Here is a 26,415-nt window from a genome sequence, read left to right on the forward strand (position 1 = left end):
ACAAGAGCCGGACCCCGACTCCCCGGTAAAGCCACCAGTTATTGCACACTCTAACCCATTTAGGGCCCAGGCCTAACGGTGGATTGTGAACATTCTATTTTTTTTTAAATCCCACTTTAGGGGGTCTGTCGTCTTCGGTTGCAGGCGGGCCCAAAATCTGGAGCTACGCCACTGAATTTTGTTCACCGGTTGAATTGAGAAATCGCCGCTAGGGGAAGATACTTTACCTGTTCTTGTGATGTAATAACAAATTGCATCCACGGGGTTTTTTTTTCGAGTCGCCACTTGCTTTAAGGGGAAAAGCCTGTTAATATTTAGAACCGTTTTCTGCCACCAGATGGGGTAATGATCAAATAAATTGTCACTAGGCAGAGGCGAGTAAGACATCGTCTTTTAATAAAACATAATGTATAAATATCTAGAACGATGGCTAAAGTGTAACTTAAAACGCCAATTTTAAATAATATTTATACAAATATTAAGGATCTAAATTGTAAAGGTAATCTTATTAGATTTAATTTATTACATATTCCACAAAATTAAACAAACCTCACATATTTTTATCCGGTGTCATGCCCATAGAAAATTGATTTAAAAATTTTCAAAATGTATGGCTTTGAGTTGGTTCTTCAAGTTTAAAATTTTGGAAATAAAATAACTAAATGGTTTAAAAAAAACATTGTTCCGAGTTAATCAAGAAATTAAAAAGTGGACAAAGTCGTGTTATAAAACATGTGAATAAAGGTCTTTATTCGTGACACATAACGGTGATATTTGATTTCCACGATAGCACCAAGTGTTTCATTTCTTAAATAGTAAAACGCGGCCATGTTTTTTCTTTTATTATGTACATCAAAATAGCGAGATTGAACGTTTTTCTAATTGTCGAGAGGGTTTGTGATGGCTGTAAAATCTCTCGCGCGAACATGATTAACGAGGAAAACTATTTAAGCTGGTTGGTAAACGTGACTAGAGACCCATTGGAATGTATTTCCTGGGAAAAATGGCTAAAACCGAGCTTACTTTTATTTTATCAAAATGATTTTTCGCTAAACGATGTTAACGTATTAGTAACTCCCAGGAAATAATTCGAATCATTTGGTAATCGTTGCCCTAAAACTACCATTCGTTAGTTCATCATTCCCCGGAAGATGTCTCGAGGGCGTTCGAGGCTGGTCTTGACTAGCGGAGAGGGGAGGTAAGAGGTCGATATTTGAGAGCGCGACAGTAGTATATATATTATATATAATACATAATAGAGTGTATAGGCACCGAGTGTCACCGTCTCTTGATCCCTAAATCCATCCGTAAGTCATCTCTTTGTCGACAGGCTCAATGCCGAAGGAGGTCAAACCCAACGCCCCGTTCGACGGCTTGACCAGAGGGTCTCGGGATGTGTTCGTCACCGACTCGTTTCCGAAATCTTCCGAGCTGGCCCGATCGTCGGATATTTGGATGACGTAAGGCAAAGGCGTTCCGCTACGAGTGTCGGGCGAATAAGGCCGCGATTCTTCCGAATCCTTCCGACGCAGCTCCGACGCTCTCCGGCTGCTGGTCGACGCTTCGTAAAAAGCTTGGCTTTCTTCGAACTCTTCGTCGTCGTCGTCCTCCGAACCGCCGCGGTCGGAGCGTTCCGACAATCGCCGCTCGACGATCGAAGATTTTAGAACACCTTCTCGCTGATCGACCGAACTTTTCCGAACGCATTCCGAAGACTCGCGATTGTCCACCGACCCTTTCCGAGAGCGCTCTGTAGAATCGCGATGTTCCAAAGAATTTCTGGCGGTCCTATCAGCCGAACTTCTCCGAGATCTGTCCGACAACTCGCGATGATCGGCCGAACTTCTCCGAGAACGATCAGACCACTCGCGATGATCGGCCGAGCTTCTCCGAGATCGATCCCCGTATTCTCTATGATCGGCGGAACTTCTGCGGGACCGGTCCGACGAATCTCGAGGATCTGCCGACCCCCTCCTCGAAGGGTCGCGACGGTCATCCGAGCCCCTCCTCGCGGTATCCCTGTAATCGGCCGACCCCCTTCGCGACCGATCCGAAGAGTCCCGACATTCAGCCGAGCTCCTTTGAACGTAACCCGTAATATCCAACGTGTCAACCGTCGATCGTTTGCGGTATCTATCTAAAGACTCCATCAGGTCAGTCGACAAGCGACGAACGTCGTCCGAAGTTTCCCGTATTTCGATCGACGGAATATTGTCTCTCAAATCGACAGTTTCGTTTAAAAGAACGTCTTCGGCGTCCAAGGAACGTTCCTCCGAATCTTCCCGACTTCCCTCCGAAAGTTCCCGAACGACGGCCGACTGCCGGCGAAGATTACTCGAAGACACCACGAGGGGCGAGAGTTGCGTTTCGATTTGTCTCAAACTAGGGGCGGACACCGCACTGACCACTTGGGCTAAGGTCTGGTCGGAGGAGGCCGAGTTGCCGTTAAAAGAGTTTCTGGGCGATTGGGCGTGCGAGCTGGAACCGCTCGGGATGGGCGAGAGACCCCGGCCGTTCCGCGGCAGGCTGAGGACGCTGGACATTTTCTCGTCCGGATGGTCCAAAGAGCGACTCTTGGTCACCGGGGCGCTAACCGTCCTAGTGGCCGTGGGTTTACTCAAAGAGGTGGTCGATTTGCCTTTGGTCACGACCACCGTTTCCAGGGACGAGTCTTTGTCGTGGTCGTTGAAACGCATGCGCAGCCGGGAAGCGTTGAACGTCAGAGTCCCCAGTCGCCGGACGAAGGAAGTCCGTTTGTCGGGAATAGCCCGAACTTCGGTGGCGCTGGCCGTTTGCTTGCGATCGCGAATCCAGTGAGGAGCCACGTCCACGCTAACGGTCGACTCGCTCGATGACCGTTGGCTAGCTGGCTCGGAACTGGACGCGGATTCGTCACTTCTGCTTCTGAAAGTACTGGGGTATTAGCCGTCGATAACGTCGCGTTCGTTACGAGTCAAAGCGTCATGACCTTAAAGACGTCAATTCCAACGGTACAAGCCGCTTCACGCGGGACCAATTTGCCCGTTATCCGCATTTCCTCTCTTTGGGAAAGCACGGCGGAAGGCAAATCGGGAATATTTGGTCCCACGTGAGCCAGGCTTAAGATCGGCTGTCCCATTGGGAAAAAGACATAGAGTTACGCTAGTGTCTCTCCTACCGAAGGCTAGATGCCCCTCGTACGTGTAAGCTTTAAATTTTCGTTTAAATTTGATTTCTAACGAAGCGTATTCTTGAAGGGGACAGGCGAGGTGTTGGCATTGATTCGATCAAATTTCGACCGCTCTCTACTGACCTCGTGAGGATTGCTTTGGCGCTCCGCGTAGCTTCGACCAAGTTCTTCCACTTGCCCCTCTTGTTGCTGGGTCTCTTGCTGCTGGCCAATCGGGCCAACCTGGCCAATTTACTAATGGGCGACCTCCGAGACGGTTCGGAGGAGATTTCGGAGATGGTTTGAACGGAACCCTCCATTAAGCCGATGTTGAAACCCTTCATCAAGCGCCTCTCCTTTTGCCTGCATTTCTTGCCACCGATACCTGAAAAACAATGGACCATTGAAATCAACCGAAAAAGCCTCAATCGTTCCAAATGTTCATCTTAGTCTAGTTCATAAGTATAGCCATAGCCATAAGTGTGACAGTTCCTAATCTTCACACGCAAAAGTTTTACTGATAGCTATTCACAAGACCGACTGCATTACGGGCTTCGTCACCGTTTTGCGTCCGCTCGCTCCCACGTCACACGTAGCTAGGGGGAGATTTTCTTCTCGTGATGACGTCACTTCGTTACATGCTCTCAGTAAAATATTCCCCAAAGTGACAAACTTATGGAACAACATTATAGACTTATGGTATAGCCTAACTAACCGTAAGTACGAAAGTCGCGGGTTTAAAAGTCGATCGATGACTTAGGCCTAAGGTTGTGCCTTGGGTATTAGCCTAGCTGACTATTATTATATCACTGACAGCTAGGAGCAACAAGCACAGCACCCCACACGAGGAGAACGCAACCCGTCAAAGGTCGTGCATTTTCTCGCGTACAATTTTCATTGGTTAGACGCTTTAGCGCCTGCTGCCGTCGGAAGGGCAAAATTCGGAAATTGTCTTCCACCTGACCGTAAAGGCTCGTCCAATGAAATTTGTACACAACACTGCGTTAGCGTTTTTAAAGGCTAGCCGCATTCTCCTTGTCTTTGTTGCTCCTAGCTGACAAGATTAACCAATGTATCAACTATTTTATTTTGAAAAACTATCCGAAATATAATATCGCGCGTTTAGCAGGATTGTATCTCCGTTGGTATCCCGATGCTTCAGCCCTAATAACACTTTGAATCGAGGGGGCCGTCAACCAATAGGCTTTATCCCCGTCATTCCGTATCCAATATAAGCGCTGTACAGAGGAGAGTCCTCAAAACGTTTCTAGAGCTCACGCCGGGAAAAATATACGCCTGCTAAAAGCGATCTCAGGTTTTATCAAATCCCCGGGATTGCTTTTCAAAAAAAGAGCCGCTGTTCAACAAAAAAAGAACACGTCCACTTTCGCCATTGGAAGAAATTGGAATCGTGGAGAGCGGCCGAGGTAAAATAGATCAAATACGAAAACGTGTCTCTGGTTTTGTATTATTACTTTTCCTTTTACAACGGGAAAAAATGGCTACCCTCGCTCTTTCGGGTGGTGACTGCGCGCCTCCAACCTCGCGACCGGAAACTAACGAGTTCGCCAGATCCACGCGATATCCCCCCGTCCCGCCGAAGAGGGTAAACAAGACGCGACGTTTGGAGGAGGAAATGCCCCTCGAAACATTCCGCAGACATTTCACCTTTTAAATGGAATTTCAAATTTCGAAATATACACTTGGCTTTAGAATTTTCCCCATCATTGCTAAACAAATAAGATTTGAAATTCGCGTCAACCCACCAAGTAATTGCGTTGCACCATAAGTAACATAATAACAAAAAAATATGACACTTCCTATTAACCGAACCTTTTTTAGCACTGATACTCTCTTCAAGCTGTGACTTGGACTGGCGACTTTCCGTTTTGGATGACTACTTTTTGATAAAAATTTAAGCCTAATATCGGAGACCACGTTCTGGAGTCGCGAGGGGCTTTGGCTTTGTTTTGAAGCCAGCCCACGCGTGATAATAAAAATATGAGCTCGTGGCGCCGAGAAAAACGTTTTTAATTTTTATCATTTTAGCCTAATATGGCGCCTATCTATCGGAAACCAGATATTTCGGCTTAGCGAGAGTCTCGCATATTTTAGACACTAGAGGGCTCTGTGCTGAGAAAAAATCTTGATTACGCAATAACTATGAAAATCAGTTTGGTTGTAAATCTCGTTAATTATCATACTTATTGTTATTATGTTACCTATGGTTGTACCCTTTAGAATACGACTCTATATGGACCCCGAGACGTTTAGCGGGTTTAAGGTATTGTTAAAATGTTTTTGAATCTTAAGTCGCTTAAGGACTACATAAAAATAAGCAAATTTCGTGGAAATAAAATACATTTCAAAGAAAACTTTCCCCGCCATCTTGGAAGATGGCCGCTGGTTTCTAAGCCATTATAACTCGATAAGTAATTAAGCTATTATTGCTAGATTAAATACATGGTGTTTCAAAATTTGAAGGAGTATGCCTGTTTTTTCCCATTTTCCTACGATGAGTGAAAAGAGCGCCATAGAGCTTCAAAGTGCGGCCTACTAGCCCCTGGAAGTAGGCTGCAACAAGCGCGAAACCAAGCAGCAGGGAAACGCGAACATTAAGGTTTGGGTTCGTGTGATAGGTAAAAAAGGACTTTGTAAACAAATCGAGGTAACCAGCGTAAAAAAGTAAACTTAAACAGTATTTAAAGTTACTGCTGCTTGGCTTAGCACTTATTGCAGCCTACTTCCAGGGGCTAGTAGGCCACACTTTGGCACTCTTTTTCTTTTAACTCATCGTAGGAAAATGGGGAAAAAACAGGCATACTTCTCAACTCACCCCCTACAACTCTTTTAAATGTTTGCATAACCTTTTGAAACACCCTGAACATGTCCAAATTGGAAAATGCACATTTCGGACGGACAGAAACGTCATTTCTGTTATCAGCTCGGCAAAATCCCGTCCGCACTCGCGATGCATCTCGCGAAACTCCCAAGTTTCTATTAGTAAACCACGCGCCGAAAAAGAGAAAGCTTTAAAACGCTATTTAAAATAAAAAAGGAAATTGTGCTTTTTCTTTATCTCGAAAAGGCGTCGATAGAAGGCGCTGGTACGTTGATATCAGGCTAGGCGCGCGTGCCACTCGGAAGAAAAACTTGATACCTTTCCCTTGCGCCTGTCCTCGGGCGGAGGAGGTGTTGAAGCCGCTGCTGTTCAGAATTTCGATCAGCTCGTACCGGAAGGAGGAAATATCTTGCTTGATCTCGTTGACGTCATCCTCCGTCACTCCCTGGTCGTCGCTCTTCCGCTGCTCCGTCGTGATGTAGCGGCGGACCAAATTCCTCATAATGGACTGACAAAAATAAATACCATTTCGTTAAGGCACCAACTAAAAAATATTCGCTCTGAAGCGGAAAGATTATTCAAAAATACCGTATCTGTATAGTGAGTTGCAGGCTAAGAAAGACAAAATATATAGTACAATCGGCGCAAGGACGCCTCAGATCGTTTCCAGTCATTCCACCGCGCGAAATTTGAATTTGGCCATTTTATGGTCAAATTCGAATTTTGCTCTTTCTGTCGTCTTTTAGCGCCATCTAGAGACCGAAATTGGAATCTTTATTTTTTAATTTCATAATTGTGATGGCGAGCAAATTTAAAAGATAAGGCATTCCTATCATTCTTAAATTTAAAATAGTATGTATAATTATTTATTTTTGTAAATTTATTTCTACGTCTTACCAGTTAAATCGGCAGTTTCTTTTAAAATAGTTACCACGCTTTCTTGGGGGTAACGTTGTCTTAATGAGCTATAGACGTTTAAAATTATATTTTTCTCTTTACTTGTTAACAATAAACCTTTATCACGCTTTTTATAGTAACCTCTTGGGCTATTTAAAATATTTGGAGCTTCCATTATCGAACCTTCTTTAGCTGCATTCAGTAATTAAACTCATGACAACATGAAATTAAAAAATAGATTCCAATTTTGGTTCCTAGATGGCGCGAAAAAACGATGAAACTCACGAAATTTGAAATTGACCGTAAAGTGGTCAAATTTAAATTACGCGCGGTCGACTGGCCGGTAATGGTCTGAGGTATCCTTGCGCCGACTGTACTATATATTTTGTCTTTCTTAGCCTGCAACTGACTATAGTTTACGTTTGAAATCTTAAAAAACTATTTTTCGCCCCTTAAAGTAAAATCTTTCCCGGAGTATTTCAAATCCTTTTAGTTATATTTGAGTTAATATTTATTTAGTTACTAGCTGGGGTATAACTGGGTATAACCATGGATTAACAATAACTCACAGGGATAGTTCACTTACATAGAACTATCATTGCCAGTCAAAAATACGTTTGCTACAAACTATTCCCCCCTTACAGTCCTACACTCCCCACTACCCTCCCCACTACCCTCCCCAAAAACGATTCAAATCCGGATATAGTTACGCCATCTCGTGTCTGAAGTCGACACTATGGTTTTTTAATATGGTTTTTAAAAATGGCGATTGTCAGTAAAATTATTCCGAAGATTATTTTATTCTGAATTTAATAGGATTTATCATTGTTTAAGCCGTAATTTTTTTTATATCGCATAGGTAAATAGCAATTAGCTTTACATCAATACAAATTCAACAGTTATTGGATTCTATTATTATTATTATTTAAAAAAAAATGTACCTGATGAAAACATTCAAAAAACTAAAAACAGAAACGCGATGCAAAAAGTTAATTAGATTTCGCGGCCCCAAAAAACTGCCCGTCTGCTCGCCGAATTGAATCGTTTCCGTTTAGGCCTAGTTCTGAATTCACCCGCTAGGACCGATGGCGTTTGAATCAAACTTATTTTCGAAGAGAACTATCCCTGTGAGTTATTCGGCTGTCCCATGGCAAAACCTTTTAACCACCACGATCGTAATTTTGAGATATTTGACTTTTTCAAAACCTAAATTATAAGATTTCAACGTGGTTTTTAATGCGAAAATTATAAAATCCAAAACCATTTTTTAAGTCATAAATAGTTCAATATTTATGACTTTTACCTGAAACTTTTACAGTACTTTTGTACATGCCTTAGTAAAACTGATGCGTAAAAATATAATTTTTCAAAAATTTGGTGGTTATAAGGTTTTGCCATGGGGCAGCCGAATTGTTAATCCATGGTATAACAAAGAAAAAATCGCCAATGACCAAACTCCGAATAAGAAACTCGGCCTTTTCTCTAAGACCAAAGTCTAGTACTTGTATATAGCGGATATACCTAATTATTAAATTAATTAAAGTTGTTTTTGGCAACCGTAACCGCCGAAAACCACAATCAGGGTACCATGAGATAGTATACCCAATGTGGTAGACCTAAGTTGAAACTATTTCTCGTTTTGAAACAAACTAGACATTTTTCATAATAGAAAGCTACTAAAAATCTCATTTCAACGTTCTAAAATTGATATAAAAATTGACAGCAGATAGTGTATTCCCGTTTCCTGGAAGAAAATGAAACCGACAAAAATAAAGGAGTAGAGTCGAGTCGGTACCAACCTGATATCGTAAATCTCTTTCGCTGGCTTGTTTGGCCTTCCTCTGTAATCGAAATCAATGTTTCCGTTAAAGAATAGGCATTTTCGAGGCACTTAAAGCGACCGGATGAACTTTAATAGGCCTGGTAGAAATAGAGACGGGGTAAATTAAAATCTAATCGTCGATAAAGAAGAGAAAAACGATCAACTTTTCCCCAAAGGAAAGTCCGCCCGGCAATGCCTCCCAACGGGTCTCTGGCACTCCTTCGAGCAAATGGAGAAACTTCCTTTATTGGAACAGAGAGAGAGGGGGTATGGGGGCAGGGTGAAAGGCAAATCGACAAATATATGGCCCAAACGACTCCCAGGGCCTGCATTCATCCCTACTGCCTTTACCGCACTGTACTGACAAGATCGTCAAGGCGAAACTAAGTTTCACCACACTGCGTATAACGTAGTGCCCTACATAGGACTTATTTCTGAGAAGGGTGCATATTTTACTATTCATTTTGCTCGTACAAACATAATTCTTGCTCGCTGGCACTGGTATCGGTAAGAATTCATTCAAAATCGTAAAGAATAAAGGCATAAAAGGGCGAGGGGCTAACCAGTAAGAATTTGCCTGTACACCGACTACGTAATCATTAATGAGTACACGTGATTTCGCAATGAGTACCCATGATTACGCAATGAGTACCCATGATTACGCAATGAGTACCCATGATTACGCAATGAGTACACACGATTACGCAATGATTACACATAATTAGACAATGAGTACACACGATTACGCAATGAGTACACATGATTACGATGAGTACACATGATTACGCTATGAGTACAGAATGATTATGATGAGTACACAAGTAACCCAAAACTTTAAAATTGTTACAGATGAGTAATTGAGTAGGGGAGAATTCCAATGAGTACGCGTGATTACAGATGATTACGCGCTATTGCAAATGATTACACGTGATTGCAGATGAGTACGCGTGATTTCATAATGCTTACGGGTGATTACAGATGAGTACGAAGATTACAAATGAATACGGGATTACGAATGAGTACAACCGATTACAGTTAGGGTGTACACCGATTACGGGAAGTGGTTAGCTCCTCGTAAAAGGGGAAAGATTACGCCAGGAAAGACTGTGGGGCGTGGTTTTTACCGGGAATCTAATAATAATAATAATAATAATAATAATCAGCTAGGCTAATACCAAAGGCACCACCTTAGGCCTAATTCAACATGCGACTTTTAAAGCCATTAATTCAGGTGGCCGGGTTACAACGCGTAGGAGGGTGGAGGCAAGCCCCGCATGCCACGCGAGATTTCACCCAGTGCCACAAACTGGGACCAAACCCGGCTTCTCTGGCTGCGAGGCGAAAGTTCTAACCACTCCGTCACCCCACTATTCTCTATTAATCCGAATACCGTCTTGGTACCGCGTATTTTCGATGCATTTCGTAATGATACAAAATAGAATTCCTGGTCTTGACAGATTCGTGGAACGTAGGTCCTACAAGAAGGACATATATTTCTTGTACGAAGACAGTGTGGGCTTCGAGCTTGTTCGTGACCTTCTCCCTTAGTTCCATCTATTACGACATCCAATATTTCCTTATTTGCGTACTAATACACAATCGAACATCACCGTCCCGAACAAGATGGCCAAACGTAATTGATGTCGATTGCATGAGCTCTCTACCCAGAAATGGATGCGGATAAATAGGCTTCATTTGAGTCGCTATGCTGGTGCGGGGCCTCTATCTCGCTGAATTTAAGCCTTTCTTTTTTATCTGGCGGATATTGGGGGGTGGCCAGTTCCGATCCAACAGCGGCTCGTCTGAGTGCTTTCTCCCCCGAGCGTTCATTTTAGTTACGGCCCGATTCCTCGCTGCAATATCCCGGAGCCGACAACGAAGAAAATATAAATTTCCCCGGCAATAGCCCCATCGCCCTAAATACAATAAGGCCCCGCTATCCCTGATGCGCCGGACACTCTTTCTGGTCCGAGAGAGCCTTTAACGGCAAATATCTAAGGGAGATAGCTTTTTTCCGATCCCCTAATGCATTTTTGGTCGCCATTACCGACTAACTTCGCCCTCTCTCTCTTTCTAAGTCTTCGAAACGTCACGCTTAATGACTAAAATGCCGGGATTTTAACGCGTAGACGATCTTGATTACCCCCGCGTGAAAAGCCCGACGAAAAACGCGTCTCCAAAGGCTTAAGAAGTCAATTTACCTTCGCAGAGTACCGTATATAATAAAAGTACGAAGTTGGTGACAATTTTAATTAGATGATGAAATGTTAAATATTGCCTTTTTTGCGCGTAAACATGGTTACTTTCTACGAAAACACACAAAAAACGCATTTTAAGTACTCTGAAATAAGGCAATTTTTTACTAACGAAAAAAAAAATTTGCCCGGCTTACAAGGCGACTCTATCTCGTAGAAACGGCGAGTTTTCTAAAGGATTATGCGAAGTAATTAAGGATAAAAATGGGGGATTAAAGGCTTCGACTCTAGTCTCTCTTCCCATGATTAATTTGGCCCCAAACAAAGTCAGAGCGGCGGTAGAGAACGTCTCGACGACGTCACTGATCGACCTCATATATGTAGACGCGAGGGAATGCGGGAGATATTTAACCCCAAAAAGCAATGATGCACGCCAACCAGTATAGACCGAACTATTGCTCTCATCTATCTCGCCCGGAGATTACTCGTACCACCAGAATCCCTTCAAATTATGAGAAAACGAGCCTGCCCGCGGTCACCCTTTCACTCCGCGTCATAAATAAAGGACAATAAAGTCTGCAGGACGTTTTTACGCTCTAAATTGAAGGAAAGTTTTTCTTTTGTCTCGAGACGAAATTTTTTTTCAATTCCTCATTAACAATGTGGTCTAATTTTGCCTACTAACGCCTGTAAATGTGTTCCATACGCGCGACACCGATGTTCCGGGAGAAGTAAACATTTAGGAGTTATTTTCATACTTCTTTCCATAAAATTATCTAAGACTGTCTCCCCCCCACCCCCGGCTGAACGTTGCTGCCAGACCTTTTACAACAACTTTGTTATTTTATTGAAAACCGGTTTTAAGTCCAATCGTGGCAGCAAACACAATATATTTGGCTTTGACGGCAGAGGTGGCTTTTATGCATAGTCAGTTTCGGCAAATGCTTGGGGCCTCGCGCTGATGGGGGCTTCGCAAGGCCGATCAATATGTAAAGTTGAAATTAACATTTATGGACGGCTTAGTTTCCAGTATGATTTATCAAAGTTTGATCCAGATATGATCAAAATTGAACAGTTTAAATAGGGATAAAATACCAATTAAATTAATTCTTGCAAAAATATGAATAATCTTGCACAAAACTTATGGGATTACAATATTTTGGATAAAAATTTTAACAAATCGCGCTAAATAAAAATATTTTGATTCCAAATTTGCTAAATCCCTATTTTGTATCAAAGTTTGATCCACAAATATTTGATCCTATCCAGATTTGTTTGGATCCAATATGAATCTTATATCCAAAATTTTACGAAGTCATTGTAGTAAAGGACTATATTATCAACTGTTACAATTTGGCCTCTCGTTTTTAGAACGTTTCATATTCGGAAACCCATAAAGCTGTTTGACGGGAATTAAACTGACCCCGGTAGGAGTGGCCAACACGCGTAAATGAATACATTTTTATTCGTCTAAAATCTGATTTGGAAACAGGGACTAACGCAAGAGACAACATTTAAGGGTAGGTAAGTAACTCACCCTGATGGTTCGTAGGTGTTCCTTTTTGGCGAGTCGGGATTGACCGCAGAACCTTCTGACGAGCCACCGGAAGAGGTAATAGCAGCTCTTGGGCGTCGGGATCACGTTGAACGGAGGCGGGACTGTGCCGCCGTCCTCGAAGTAGCTCATCCATAATTTACTGCGAGCGAATTTCCACTCCACATCGGCGTGCTCCTGGACACAAACACGCATAGTTAGAGAAAGTTGCCCTCCACACTTTTCTTTGCTTATTGCAAAGTTCAGCTAGGATAATAATACCCAAGACACCACCTTAGGCCCAAATCATAGAGCGACTTTTAATGCCATTAATTCAGGTGGCCGGGAAACGATGCGTAGAAGCTGGGCGGCAAGCCATTCATGCCACGCGAACCAACAGCTCCCTACACTCCACAAGTTTTTATGGAAGGGGAAACTGAAGAACTCGGGAGAAAAATCGCTTTCACCAGCGGCAAACTCAACGCGGAACAACCCAGTGCCACAAGCAGGGATCGAACCCGGCTTCTATTACAGCGCGAGGCGAAAGTGCTAACCACTCCGCCACCCCACTTCAGCTGTACCGTCTCACGATAATTAACAAACTTCAAACGTCCAAAGAAAATATTGACATATAATCATTTTATCGCAGCAGGGTACACAACCATTAATAGGATGATATATCTTGTCTCACGAACCAAAATGGTAAACTATTTTTCACACCTTTCATCTTTTTAACCTTTAACGAAATCTCTCCAGAAAAAAAAGTATATTTTACTAGGAAGATTTTAAGACCAAAATATAATAAATATAAGAAAAATTTAATTGAAAGACTGTACTTTTAATAAACTAAAATCACGCTAAGTCTAACAATAAAAATTTTAAATGCTAGGTTTAGTATTTAAATCTTATATTGCCACGAAGGCACGTGAATCGCTCAGGAATTTTGGCAAAATAAAGAGAATGGATATGGACCAGATAAAAAAACTTTTTATCTAATCTCTATGAAGTCGTTCGATATTCTATAGCGTTCTATAGAAAAACTGGTAGAAAGCTCGGTATAATTTTTTTACTAAGTATTAGCTTAAATTTGAAATAAAATAATGAAAAAATTCTGATAAATTCTTAAAGAAACCTTGAAATAATTTATTTAGAAATTAAGAAAAACCTATTATATAGAAGTTTAAAGAAAATCATCTAAATGTTTATAGAAGTTTTCTTTACGAACTAAAGAAAATTTTCAAGATTTTTATAGAAACTATTCTATGGAATCTATAGAGACATTTCAAACTTTTCTATAGATATTTTAAAAACATATTTTAGAAAAATGACCCATTTGCTAAAGACAATCTATGAAATCTTTACTTAATATTCTAAAGACATTTTTCACAATTTATCTACTAATATTTTATAAAACCGCTTTATAGAAATGTCTATAGAAAGGTTTTGTAAGGGTTGTACCAAAACGTGTTGATAATTTCAATTAAATTCGTTAATTTGAAAGTAATAATATTTTAAACTTTATTGATACCGAATTTTACCAGGCTTGTCTGATTTAAATAAATTTGATTTAAGGCAAGTGATTTTGTTTAACCAAATTACGTTAAAATTGACAAAAAACCCATTTTAAATCATTTATTTTCCAGAACTTTAGCTAAACAGTCGAACGAACTTCGCCACCGTCCCGATTAAGAACTCGAAATGAACGCAAACCCAAAGATTGTAGCCACTGACACCCTGGCGTCAGCCCTTGGACATCGCGTAACAGAGCCTTCAGTCCCAAATTGAAAGAGACGACGATGGGCCTAGATAGATAAATAGAAAAACCCTCAAGATGGGACCAGCTACTTCCGTTTTAGAAGACTCTCATTTCCGGGCCTCTTTTCTTTAAAAGGGGGAAGATCGGAGGAAGGCGGAAGAGCGGGTACTCGTCGAGGGGGTGGTCCCGCTTCTACGATCCATCAACGTCCGAGAACCCGGGATCATCCGGCTGGAAAAAAGGAGACCGACCATTGTACGGGCTTTCGCAACTAGAGGGCTAACTCCCGCATCCTCTCGAGATGCTCCAAATCTATCGACGCCCCCTGTCGGAGATTATCGGCCTAAAATCGAAGAGATCTCCCCATTTTTCCTCTTCCGATCTCCCTCGCCAACTAGCGAAATGAAACCATTTTTTAAGAAAAAAACTGGTCGCGCCCTCTATTATCGTGGGCCCGTAATTAAGGGAAACCGGGGCGCCCTACTTAATGCTAACTGTGTGAGTAATCTCGTGGTATAGTACCTCTCACGCTTAAAGGGAATATAACCTCGGGTATTTGGTGTGGAACACCAACGTTGGCAGCTCTGGCCGCTCTTGCCTTTGGCTTTAGAAATGTTTGGCGCCACTGTACAGGGTAATTTGAAAAATTGAAGGGGTCTTCCGCAAAGATTGGTTATATTCCCTTTAAGCGCTTCAATGGGGTACTTTCAACTGCTCGCTGCACCGCGCTAAAATTAGATGTGAAATTTGTGTGTAGAATATAATTTTAAAATCTCCCCGTTCAGTGGCGGCGCCAGGATATTACTATGGGTAGGCTACTTAATTCTTTAATTTGACCCCCCCCCTTTACGTACACTAACAAAACAAAACTGTGACAAAACCGGTTTATTTTTAATAATTTACAAAAGAAATGTACATGACTGTTTAAATGTACTCGGAAGTTATTTTTTTTAGTCGATGAGCATAACAATGCACATATGGGCAACATCCTCCAACAGCATTCTCCAGTTTCACTTACAATTGTTGCAAAAACATTTGCCAGTTGCCACTCTTTATTTTATCTTTATTTTGGAAATTGGGACTCTGAGAGTCGGAAAGCCGCGCAATTTATCGTCTGTCTAACGATGCAACACTTTTTGAAGTAGCTAGTTTAGCAACTACAACGAATCAAGGCTGCGTTCGAAAAAATATTAGAAATCACTGTTCAGTGTTCGCAACTTAAAAACAGCAGGCTTTTAATTCGGATTTTGATATTTCTAGTTTCGCAAATCATTTTAGGGGGCTATTCGGGGCCCCTTCATCTAGATTTGGGGCCCTAACAAGCGAAATATAAGTAGGCTGTAGCCTGCGTAGCCTACCCCTGGCGCCGCCACTGTCCCCGTTCATTTCGTAGGTAGACCTAGTGTAGGATTGGACCCCTTTTTTACTTTTAGAAGGATTTTGGGGCCCTTTTGTATTTCTTAAAGCTAGCAAAATAAGGTGATTCGTAATATAAAATTTAAATTTCTATGCTTCCCAGGGTTGTTCAAAATGCTTTTTTTTTCAAAATGCAAAATACTTTCTCCATCACTCAGAATGCAAAATATCTTTTTACTCCGATTCTGTGGTGGCGAATAGTTTGAGTCTGAGTAAATCGTGTTTCCAAAATGGCTGCCTGTGGCTAGCAGACGACAAAATCCGATTAACTCCTTTACACCTCCTTTTCAGAAGGAGTAAAAAGAGTAGCCCAAATACTCCGGAAAAAGTGAATAGGTTATGGGCCGGAGTAATTCTCATCCCCGGAACAGGCGAATAAAACGTTTTAGGGTAAAAAGAGTACACTTTTAGTCCGAGAATATTCGAAAGAAACCACCTAATGATTACTTGGGAGGAAATAGCAGACGAACTTTCTCTAAAAGAGCTGCGATGATGGTACCAGAGTAAAAACCTTTTGAAAATGTATTTCCTTATATCAAACCCACAAAATGCAAAATGTAAAATGCACAATAGTTTCCTAGAAACTAAAAATGCAAAATATAAAATGCAAAATCCTTTTTCTAACTCAAAATGCATTTTGAACAACCCTGATACTTCCTGCAATAATTTTCTGTAGTTTAGAGTATATTATATTCCAATATCATTCATGAGCCCGGTGTATTGGTCTGTTTCACAAGTGATGATACCGGACGAAACTTTGAAGGTTGATAGTCTAATAGATAATGCAATGGAATAGGCTATATTCCATTATGCATTCTCAAAACGCGATATCCTAAACGCGCCATATCTCCGGTTCACATTCTCAGAATGGGATGTTCTATACGTCTATTGAAAGCTCATTCAGTGTCCTATGATTTCAATTGCTTTGCGTGGCGGGCTTGAAGACAAGGTCATTTCAGATCAACCCAGTGGCGTAACTTCCGCGAGGTTGGTCAGACACGTTTCGCGGGGCTAAAATGGAAAATCTAGGAATGATCAAAATCTTTGTTCTATAAATTAAATTTTGAATTAATTGACAATTTTGGTCCTTTGACCAGGCTTAACAATATATTTCAATTTCAAATAAATCAATAGAAAGCCATTTCCCATAGAAGAAGTGCGAAGTCTTTTACAAAATAACACGATAATTCGTCAAACTCATTCTGCTAAAACTGAAAATACGAAGACAACAATTTTTTACGTAGAGCCTAGAGCAGAGATCCTATAGTCTCTTAGACGTTAATAGAAATACGAAAGCCCGCTGATCTGTAATGCTAAAATTCCATACGCTCGTACCCATAGATATATGAAATAGCATAGATACCTTACGCTGGAAAAGTGCCCGTGGGAAGAGCACGGAAGAAACAGATAGCGGAAGACCCATATTTTCTGGATGCGTTACGTATTAGTGCCATCTATCGGTGACCAAAATTAGTATTTGGAAAATATTTTTTTGGATGCACTATACTCCGGATTTCTATCCAGCTCTCATGAGGAAGACAGTAGCTCCCGTGGAGATCGTGGAGCACCACTTTCCTCTGGACAGGCTCCCCTTTCTTCTCCGGGCGATTGGCTCAGGTTCACAATCTAACGTGGCTCTTCCACTAGCTCCACCAGGCGGGACATTCCCCTCAAGTCAACCCCGCCATGGGAACCTCGAACAGCGACAGTTGTGCCGCGGTGGCTCACAGCTCCCAAAGAGGATCACAGTTCGGAAGCACTCCGCCAGCTTTTCTTCGCGACTCTCGAACCTTACTCCAAGAACGCGCTTGACTCAGGATTCCTGCACTGAAAGTCGTTGCGAAATCATTCTTGGATTCCGGGCACCCCATCAATAGGATTGAGTTGTTCGCTATCCAAATGGCTCTTTCCTACGCGTCGTATCATCTCCACGGGCCGCTAGTAATCTGCTCGGATTCAAAAAACGCCCTTACTCAACTTTATCCTGATCCAGTGGTTCAACTAATTCATGCCCTCTGTGACGAGTACTCTAGTTCCATAACTCTGTTGTGGTGTCCGGCACACGTGGGAATACCGGGAAACGAATTGGCGGACAGTCTCGCGGGGATTACTAAGACCCCGCGCCCTGGGCGGATTGACTTCCTCCTTCCCTCTACTCTAGCGGAGTTAAAGAGTGCGTGTGGACGGGCTATTATCTCGGCATGGACACGGCACTGGCTGTCTCTAGCCGATCCCTGGCCTCTTCGCGATGCGAAGCTTAGTCCCGAATCTCGTGCTATTACGCGCGTTAATCTTAGGCGACGGGATGACACCCTGCTAGCGAGGCTCGGTTGCGGCAGACTTCCTACCAAGGCTTTGCTACATCGTTTTCGGCTGAGCCCCACCAACTCCTGTATTCGGTGTGGCACGCGTGAGGATGTCTCCCATATCCTTTTTGACTGCCCTTCAAATGCAGGTGCTCGGAACCTACCCAGATTTACCTTACATCAAAAGGGTTTTCCCGAAACATTGGTTGGCGTACTAACGGGGATCCAGGCCGGGTGCCACGGTGTGATTGAGGCCACTTGATTCATTCTGCGAAAGGCCATTAGTCCATAACTCTAACCCTGAGTGAGAACCTGTGTCGACTGACATTTCTTGTATTTCGGAACGTTTACATTTGGTTTAACACGTAAAATATGGCGCATATCGTGTGAGGGCTTTCAGCTATATACACAAAATTCCCATCTACATTATTCTGACCCCCTACGTAATAGTGCCATCTATCGGTGTTCAAAATTAGTATTTGGAAAAAAGAACGCGGTAGATTAGGTCTAATAACGTTGAAGTAACGTGGAGTCAGACTTGTAAATAGCGGCAGTCCACGCGTCAAAAACCCCTGAAAAAAATCACGGGACTCCTAAAAAAATGTCTTTAGAAGGGGGTAAAGAGTCCACGGGACTCGCTCAAATTATATTGTTAGCTGTGTAAAAAGAGGAAAAATTTCGAGAATTAAATAAAAAGTTGAATTTTTTTTCTCTTTGAGGCATTCGTATAGTGTATACAGGGCCCCCAGAGGTCCTATAATTCCTATAAAATCCTATATTTTCAAAAATGTCCTATAACATCCTATGTTTTTAGCAAAATCCCTAAAAAGTCCTATAAAATCCTATAATTTTGATATTTTGCCCATTTCAAATCCCGCCACTCTGTTAAATTGCTAGATGTAGCTATAGCATAAATTCCTCTACAAAGTCACTCTAGTCTATAGTTTTGTTATTGTTAAAATGGTTAGCTACTAGTATATTTTTGTGATGAAATGATTCAATAGTTTCTATTTTTCAAGTGAAAATCAAAGATATATTTCACTAAATATAGATTTTGTTTTTTAAATGCATAAAGTTAGTAAAAGAAATAGCATATTTAGTCCTATAAAATCCTATAATTTGAAAAAATAGTCCTATAAAGTCCTATATTTTTAGAAATATAATCCTATTTTTCCTATAAATAATGTGAAGATTTGAGTGGGGGCCCTTGTGTATACTGACCGCCACTATTTCAGCGTTCTCCCCACGGACTCCACGGAGCTAGAGCTCCCCTATCTACTTATCTGTGAGGCCTATAGAAATTTACAATGACCAATGAAAAATTTGGAAAACTTGGGCCTACCAGGGAAAAATCTCTTTCAACTTAAACAGGTGTGGCCCGTGTGGGGAATAATTTCCATACTTCGTTAGTCTAAGATTAACGAACTATGGAAATTATTAGTCCATAATTAATAGTCTTGCTCTGTATTCCATTAGGCACAGTAATAATACAGTGCCATTGAAGAAAAAAATTTTGCTTTATTAAAATGAATAAAGGTAGAAAACAAAAATTTAAGCTCTATGGGTTTGGAATGAAGACTTTAATGGTTAAATTAATTGTGATAATATTTACGAGCATTTTAATTTACCCGATCACGATTATATATGACAATATGTAAACTTTGGTGCTGTAGTTCAATTACTGACTGTCTCTTCTATAATTACAATAAAAAATTTTATAGGCTTTGCCTGGTTAGGTGCCATTTATTTTCGAATATAATATGGAGGAATAAAGAGATATTAAAGACTTCAGTCCCATTCGACCGAAATCCCATTCGACCGAAGGCGGTTTTTATGTGTCCCATTCGACCGAACGCTTTTATGTGTCGCATTCGACCGAACGCTGCTATATAAATTGGCTTTTGCTATGTTTATCTTCACCTAGTCAAGAAACGTAACTGAACCAAAACTGAAATAGTAAACTTAACCAACTCCAACCTAACCTAACCTAACCTAACCTAAACATGGATCTTCGATAGTACATACCTTATAAATAAAATACCAAATCACCCCGCCAATTGGGCTACATTTTAAAATTCTTTCGGTCGAATGGGATTTCGGTCGAATGGGAATAAACGATATTAAAGAACTTATAAATTTAAACGAGGGGGGGGGGGCGAAGAAAGAGGAAAGAGTCCTGGACTCGTCGGAAAACTATGTTAGGTACCGGTGTGTACACGAAACGTGTTTTTTTAATTAAAGACTGTAGTCACACAAATGCATTAAGAACTGTAGTTCAAATATCCAAATATATTAAAAATGTCGCGAGGTCTACTCTACACCAAAAGAGATTAACTGACCAAAATGAAGTTGCTCCCGAGTTTGGGTATTTCAATAGCCACCGATAGAACGGTGCTACTGCCACAGTCGATCGTGATAGCGGATCACGTAAGTAACGTGAGTAGTACCGACTTCCGCCGGTACTGTGTAGCACAGTTGCTACAGCAGAGCGGTCTTTTTCCAAATTAAAAATATTTAAAAATGATTGTCGCAAGGAATGCTTAAGCCGCTTAAGTCTATTACCAATTGAACATTCGACAAAAATGTGTACGCGGGATTTCTCATCGAATTTCGCGATTGTGCAATTACTCGAGTATTCGTTGGATTTTGGGCTATCTTGCCTGATTTCGAGATTTCCCGTCGAATTTCAATTTTTTGGGTTTCTTGGCAAGTAATCAGCTAGGCTAATACCCAAAGGCACTGGGATTTCTTGGAATATCCGATCCTCAACACGTAATCAGCTAGGCTAATACCCAAAGGATCTGGGATTTCTTGGAATATCCGACCCGTCAACACGTAATCAGCTAGGCTAATACCCAAAGGCAGTGGGATTTCTTGGAATATCCGACCCGTCAACACGTAATCAGCTAGGCTAATACCCAAGGCACTGGGATTTCTTGGAATATCCGACCCGTCAACACGTAATCAGCTAGGCTAATACCCAAGGCACTGGGATTTCTTGGAATATCCAACCCGTCAACACGTAATAAGCTAGGCTAATACCCAAGGCACTGGGATTTCTTGGAATATCCGACCCGTCAACACGTAATCAGCTAGGCTAATACCCAAGGCACTGGGATTTCTTGGAATATCCGACCCGTCGACACGTAATAAGCTAGGCTAATACCCAAGGCACTGGGATTTCTTGGAATATCCGACCCGTCAACACGTAATCAGCTAGGCTAATACCCAAGGCACTGGGATTTCTTGGAATATCCGACCCGTCAACACGTAATCAGCTAGGCTAATACCCAAGGCACTGGGATTTCTTGGAATATCCGACCCGTCAACACGTAATCAGCTAGGCTAATACCCAAGGCACTGGGATTTCTTGGAATATCTGACCCGTCAACACGTAATCAGCTAGGCTAATACCCAAGGCACTGGGATTTCTTGGAATATCCGACCCGTCAACACGTAATCAGCTAGGCTAATACCCAAGGCACTGGGATTTCTTGGAATATCCGACCCGTCGACACGTAATCAGCTAGGCTAATACCCAAGGCACTGGGATTTCTTGGAATATCCGACCCGTCAACACGTAATCAGCTAGGCTAATACCCAAGGCACTGGGATTTCTTGGAATATCCGACCCGTCGACACGTAATCAGCTAGGCTAATACCCAAGGCACTGGGATTTCTTGGAATATCCGACCCGTCAACACGTAATCAGCTAGGCTAATACCCAAGGCACTGGGATTTCTTGGAATATCCGACCCGTCAACACGTAATCAGCTAGGCTAATACCCAAGGCACTGGGATTTCTTGGAATATCCGACCCGTCAACACGTAATCAGCTAGGCTAATACCCAAGGCACTGGGATTTCTTGGAATATCCGACCCGTCAACACGTAATCAGCTAGGCTAATACCCAAGGCACTGGGATTTCTTGGAATATCCGACCCGTCAACACGTAATCAGCTAGGCTAATACCCAAAGGCACTGGGATTTCTTGGAATATCCGACCCGTCAACACGTAATCAGCTAGGCTAATACCCAAGGCACTGGGATTTCTTGGAATATCCGACCCGTCAACACGTAATCAGCTAGGCTAATACCCAAGGCACTGGGATTTCTTGGAATATCCGACCCGTCAACACGTAATCAGCTAGGCTAATACCCAAGGCACTGGGATTTCTTGGAATATCCGACCCGTCAACACGTAATCAGCTAGGCTAATACCCAAGGCACTGGGATTTCTTGGAATATCTGACCCGTCAACACGTAATCAGCTAGGCTAATACCCAAGGCACTGGGATTTCTTGGAATATCCGACCCGTCAACACGTAATCAGCTAGGCTAATACCCAAGGCACTGGGATTTCTTGGAATATCTGACCCGTCAACACGTAATCAGCTAGGCTAATACCCAAGGCACTGGGATTTCTTGGAATATCCGACCCGTCAACACGTAATCAGCTAGGCTAATACCCAAGGCACTGGGATTTCTTGGAATATCCGACCCGTCGACACGTAATCAGCTAGGCTAATACCCAAGGCACTGGGATTTCTTGGAATATCCGACCCGTCGACACGTAATCAGCTAGGCTAATACCCAAGGCACTGGGATTTCTTGGAATATCCGACCCGTCAACACGTAATCAGCTAGGCTAATACCCAAGGCACTGGGATTTCTTGGAATATCCGACCCGTCAACACGTAATCAGCTAGGCTAATACCCAAGGCACTGGGATTTCTTGGAATATCCGACCCGTCAACACGTAATCAGCTAGGCTAATACCCAAGGCACTGGGATTTCTTGGAATATCCGACCCGTCAACACGTAATCAGCTAGGCTAATACCCAAAGGCACTGGGATTTCTTGGAATATCCGACCCGTCAACACGTAATCAGCTAGGCTAATACCCAAGGCACTGGGATTTCTTGGAATATCCGACCCGTCAACACGTAATCAGCTAGGCTAATACCCAAGGCACTGGGATTTCTTGGAATATCCGACCCGTCAACACGTAATCAGCTAGGCTAATACCCAAGGCACTGGGATTTCTTGGAATATCCGACCCGTCAACACGTAATCAGCTAGGCTAATACCCAAGGCACTGGGATTTCTTGGAATATCCGACCCGTCAACACGTAATCAGCTAGGCTAATACCCAAGGCACTGGGATTTCTTGGAATATCCGACCCGTCAACACGTAATCAGCTAGGCTAATACCCAAGGCACTGGGATTTCTTGGAATATCCGACCCGTCAACACGTAATCAGCTAGGCTAATACCCAAAGGCACTGGGATTTCTTGGAATATCCGACCCGTCAACACGTAATCAGCTAGGCTAATACCCAAGGCACTGGGATTTCTTGGAATATCCGACCCGTCAACACGTAATCAGCTAGGCTAATACCCAAAGGCACTGGGATTTCTTGGAATATCCGACCCGTCAACACGTAATCAGCTAGGCTAATACCCAAGGCACTGGGATTTCTTGGAATATCCGACCCGTCAACACGTAATCAGCTAGGCTAATACCCAAGGCACTGGGATTTCTTGGAATATCCGACCCGTCAACACGTAATCAGCTAGGCTAATACCCAAGGCACTGGGATTTCTTGGAATATCCAACCCGTCGACACTTAATCAGCTAGGCTAATACCCAAGGCACTGGGATTTCTTGGAATATCCGACGCGTCGACACGAAATCGCCAATAGCTTACGATATAGTCTTGACCATATTGTAAAAACGTTCACCGAAGCCAAAGTGCGTCGTAACAAAATTTGTAAACATAAAATAAAGCTGTTAATAAAAGAATTTATTAATTAAAATAATAAATATCTTATAGCGAGTCTCGGCTACGTGTCCTTGCTTATAAATTCGGTTAATCTATGTTCGAGACTGGTTTTAAAACGCGTTGTCAATTTTTATCTTATCATCTGAATGAAACACCGATGCGTATCTATAAACAATTCAATATTAAATGAAGGTCTGATTCCACTTGAAATTCCTGAATTATGGCGGGTTAGGTTTGTATACGGCTGGGTAGGTTTAAGTGTTTTGGTCGAGGCCCCAATTCTTATAGTTAAGCCACTGGCAGACTGCTATACTCCCCATGTTGGAGGCGTTTTCCTTATGAAGTTCCATTTGGACCCCGAATTTGAAATTCTGCGCACTCCTAACATTTTTGTTTTTATGAAACCATTTTTTAAACATAGAAATAGATATACCCACAATTCCCAAGTGCAATTTATCGCGTCAAAAGACAGGGATGGAAATTAGCTTTTATTTGACTCTATTTTCTCATAATTTTCATAAGGAAAACGCCTTCCGATTCTAAGCTCTATTTCGATCATTTCGGTTCATTTACTTCTGATTTTACCCAAATGTTTTGCCAAAATTGTATTTTTTTAATTTTTTTAAAATGGCAATCCGTGATTTAGCCATGCTATTTTACGCAGAGAAAGTTTAAACTTGTGTTGTGAAAAACATTTTTGTTTGGCATGGCAAAACGAATGACCATTGAATCTTTTTCCTTTAGGATTTTTCAAGGTACATGAAGGTCTACTCAACGTCCGAGTTTGAAAACAGTCGGGGAGAAACACCTCGGGATATCTCCTTGATTATGGTGTACACGGCGCCCTTTTCTCTGGGAATCATCAGGGCCACCTTAGTCTTCCTTAAACATTCCAAGTGGATACATATAAAATTTCGTGACTATCTGAGTTAATACCATGTAAAATATATGTAATTGAAAATCACTTTACCTTTTAATAATTAATAGTCAATTAAAATTTTAATTTGCGTGGACAAATATACGTTTTCTTACATTACGTCATTGGCATCGATTTCTATTGTTTCTTCGAGAATTGTCATATTTGAACAATCGTGTAGTTTACCGGCGACTGTACATTTTAAGCCATTAGATAAGGCTGTGGTTTTAGGCAATTTATATTCGAGTCGAGTAATATTGAAGTCGAGTCGAGTAATCGAGTACTTGATTAAGGGGAAATTTTCTCTTATTCGAGTCGAGTAATATTGAAGTCGAGTCGAGTAATCGAGTACTTGATTAACGGGAAATTTTATCTTATTCGAGTCGAGTAATATTGAAGTCGAGTCGAGTAATCGAGTACTTGATTAAGGAGAAATTTTCTCTTATTCGAGTCGAGTAATATTGAAGTCGAGTCGAGTAATCGAGTACTTGATTAAGGGGAAATTTTCTCTTATTCGAGTCGAGTAATATTGAAGTCGAGTCGAGTAATCGAGTACTTGATTAAGGGGAAATTTTATCTTATTCGAGTCGAGTAATATTGAAGTCGAGTCGAGTAATCGAGTACTTGATTAAGGGGAAATTTTATCTTATTCGAGTCGAGTAATATTGAAGTCGAGTCGAGTAATCAAGTACTTGATTAAGGGGAAATTTTCTCTTATTCGAGTCGAGTAATATTAAAGTCGAGTCGAGTAATCGAGTACTTGATTAAGGGGAAATTTTATCTTATTCGAGTCGAGTAATATTTTTAGAGTCGGGTTATCGAATATACTTGATTAGGAGCTGGTTTTATTCGTGCAATTAGGAAATTAAATTTCAAATGAGTATAAACTAACTTTCAATGCGGAAAAATATCCCTTTAATTTAAATGAGCCACATTTTCTACAACTTTAGTAACATTGTACTGACTAGTGGGATATAAAAGACTAGTGTACTAGCTTACTAGCCTAATTATAGTAGATGACAGTAAAATAACAATACAATATACATTTTTTAAATTATGAATGTACCGTTAGTCCGTATATTGCTTAGGAAGTTACGACTCCCAAGTTCTAACACCAGCCGACATCCGAACTCGTGAAGTGACAAAAACCAAATTTTTTTAATATGGTTTGAAGAAAAACCGCGCAGGCGCACTACGTATTAAAAACCGTAATCCATCTCCAAGGTCATTCAAAGAATTTGTTGTTTGAACGTCTTGTAGGTACCGTTTATTATTTCCACCGCAAAAATTTGCAAAAACCCCTCTTTGAACTTCGAGCAGCTTATTCGAGTAATCGGGTACCCGAATATGCAATTTTTTGGTACTCGGTAATCGACGAAAATGTCACCCTTGCGTCACAAGACACAGCTCTATTCGTATATTCCTCGCACGAGTGATTTGCACGCGCGCTAGAAAAACCTATTTCCCTCTGGCGACTGCAGCGTGCTCGTAGACTTGTAAAAACCAGAGACTGCGACGTAAGAGCAACATTTAAACCAGAAGGTCATGTTACTTTCTAAAAGGAACTATTGCTTATTTAGTGTTTGAAAACGTATATTGTTTTCCGAAAAATTGAATTTTAGTTTTACTATTAATACGGCGTAAGACTTTATAAAGTTGAGTATGGGATAGAGGTCGGCGTTCGATTAACTTTTATCCATGGATAAAATACGTTCGGCGATATTTAAATAATATTTATTTAAATAACCAATATTTGAATAATAATTGTAAAATGTTTAAAAAATCGAAAGTGGATAA

At 41.6% G+C, this 26,415-nt stretch overlaps 1 protein-coding gene across 4 annotated transcripts in view; it reads right to left on the minus strand.

Moving 5' to 3' along the window:
* Positions 1 to 712: 712 nt before the first annotated feature.
* The window catches only part of LOC149948216 (transient receptor potential-gamma protein-like), a 150,967-nt gene continuing 125,264 nt past the window's right edge, over positions 713 to 26,415 (minus strand). For 3 of the 4 annotated variants that reach the window (XM_090173176.1, XM_090173175.1, XM_090173173.1), the window contains 5 exons: positions 12,442 to 12,636; positions 8,687 to 8,728; positions 6,309 to 6,498; positions 3,293 to 3,533; positions 713 to 2,904 (listed from right to left, as the gene is read on the minus strand). In XM_090173176.1, coding sequence (XP_090029302.1) covers positions 1,296 to 2,904; positions 3,293 to 3,533; positions 6,309 to 6,498; positions 8,687 to 8,728; positions 12,442 to 12,636 — 2,277 coding nt within the window. In that variant the 3' untranslated portion in view covers positions 713 to 1,295. The remainder of the gene's footprint in view (positions 2,905 to 3,292; positions 3,534 to 6,308; positions 6,499 to 8,686; positions 8,729 to 12,441; positions 12,637 to 26,415) is intronic. The other variant, XM_090173174.1, reaches the window with a different exon arrangement.

The sequence above is a fragment of the Leiobunum rupestre genome, chromosome 4 (genome assembly GCF_980474605.1).
Source record: "Leiobunum rupestre chromosome 4, qqLeiRupe1.1.hap1, whole genome shotgun sequence".
NCBI classification, from domain to species: Eukaryota; Metazoa; Arthropoda; class Arachnida; order Opiliones; family Sclerosomatidae; genus Leiobunum; species Leiobunum rupestre.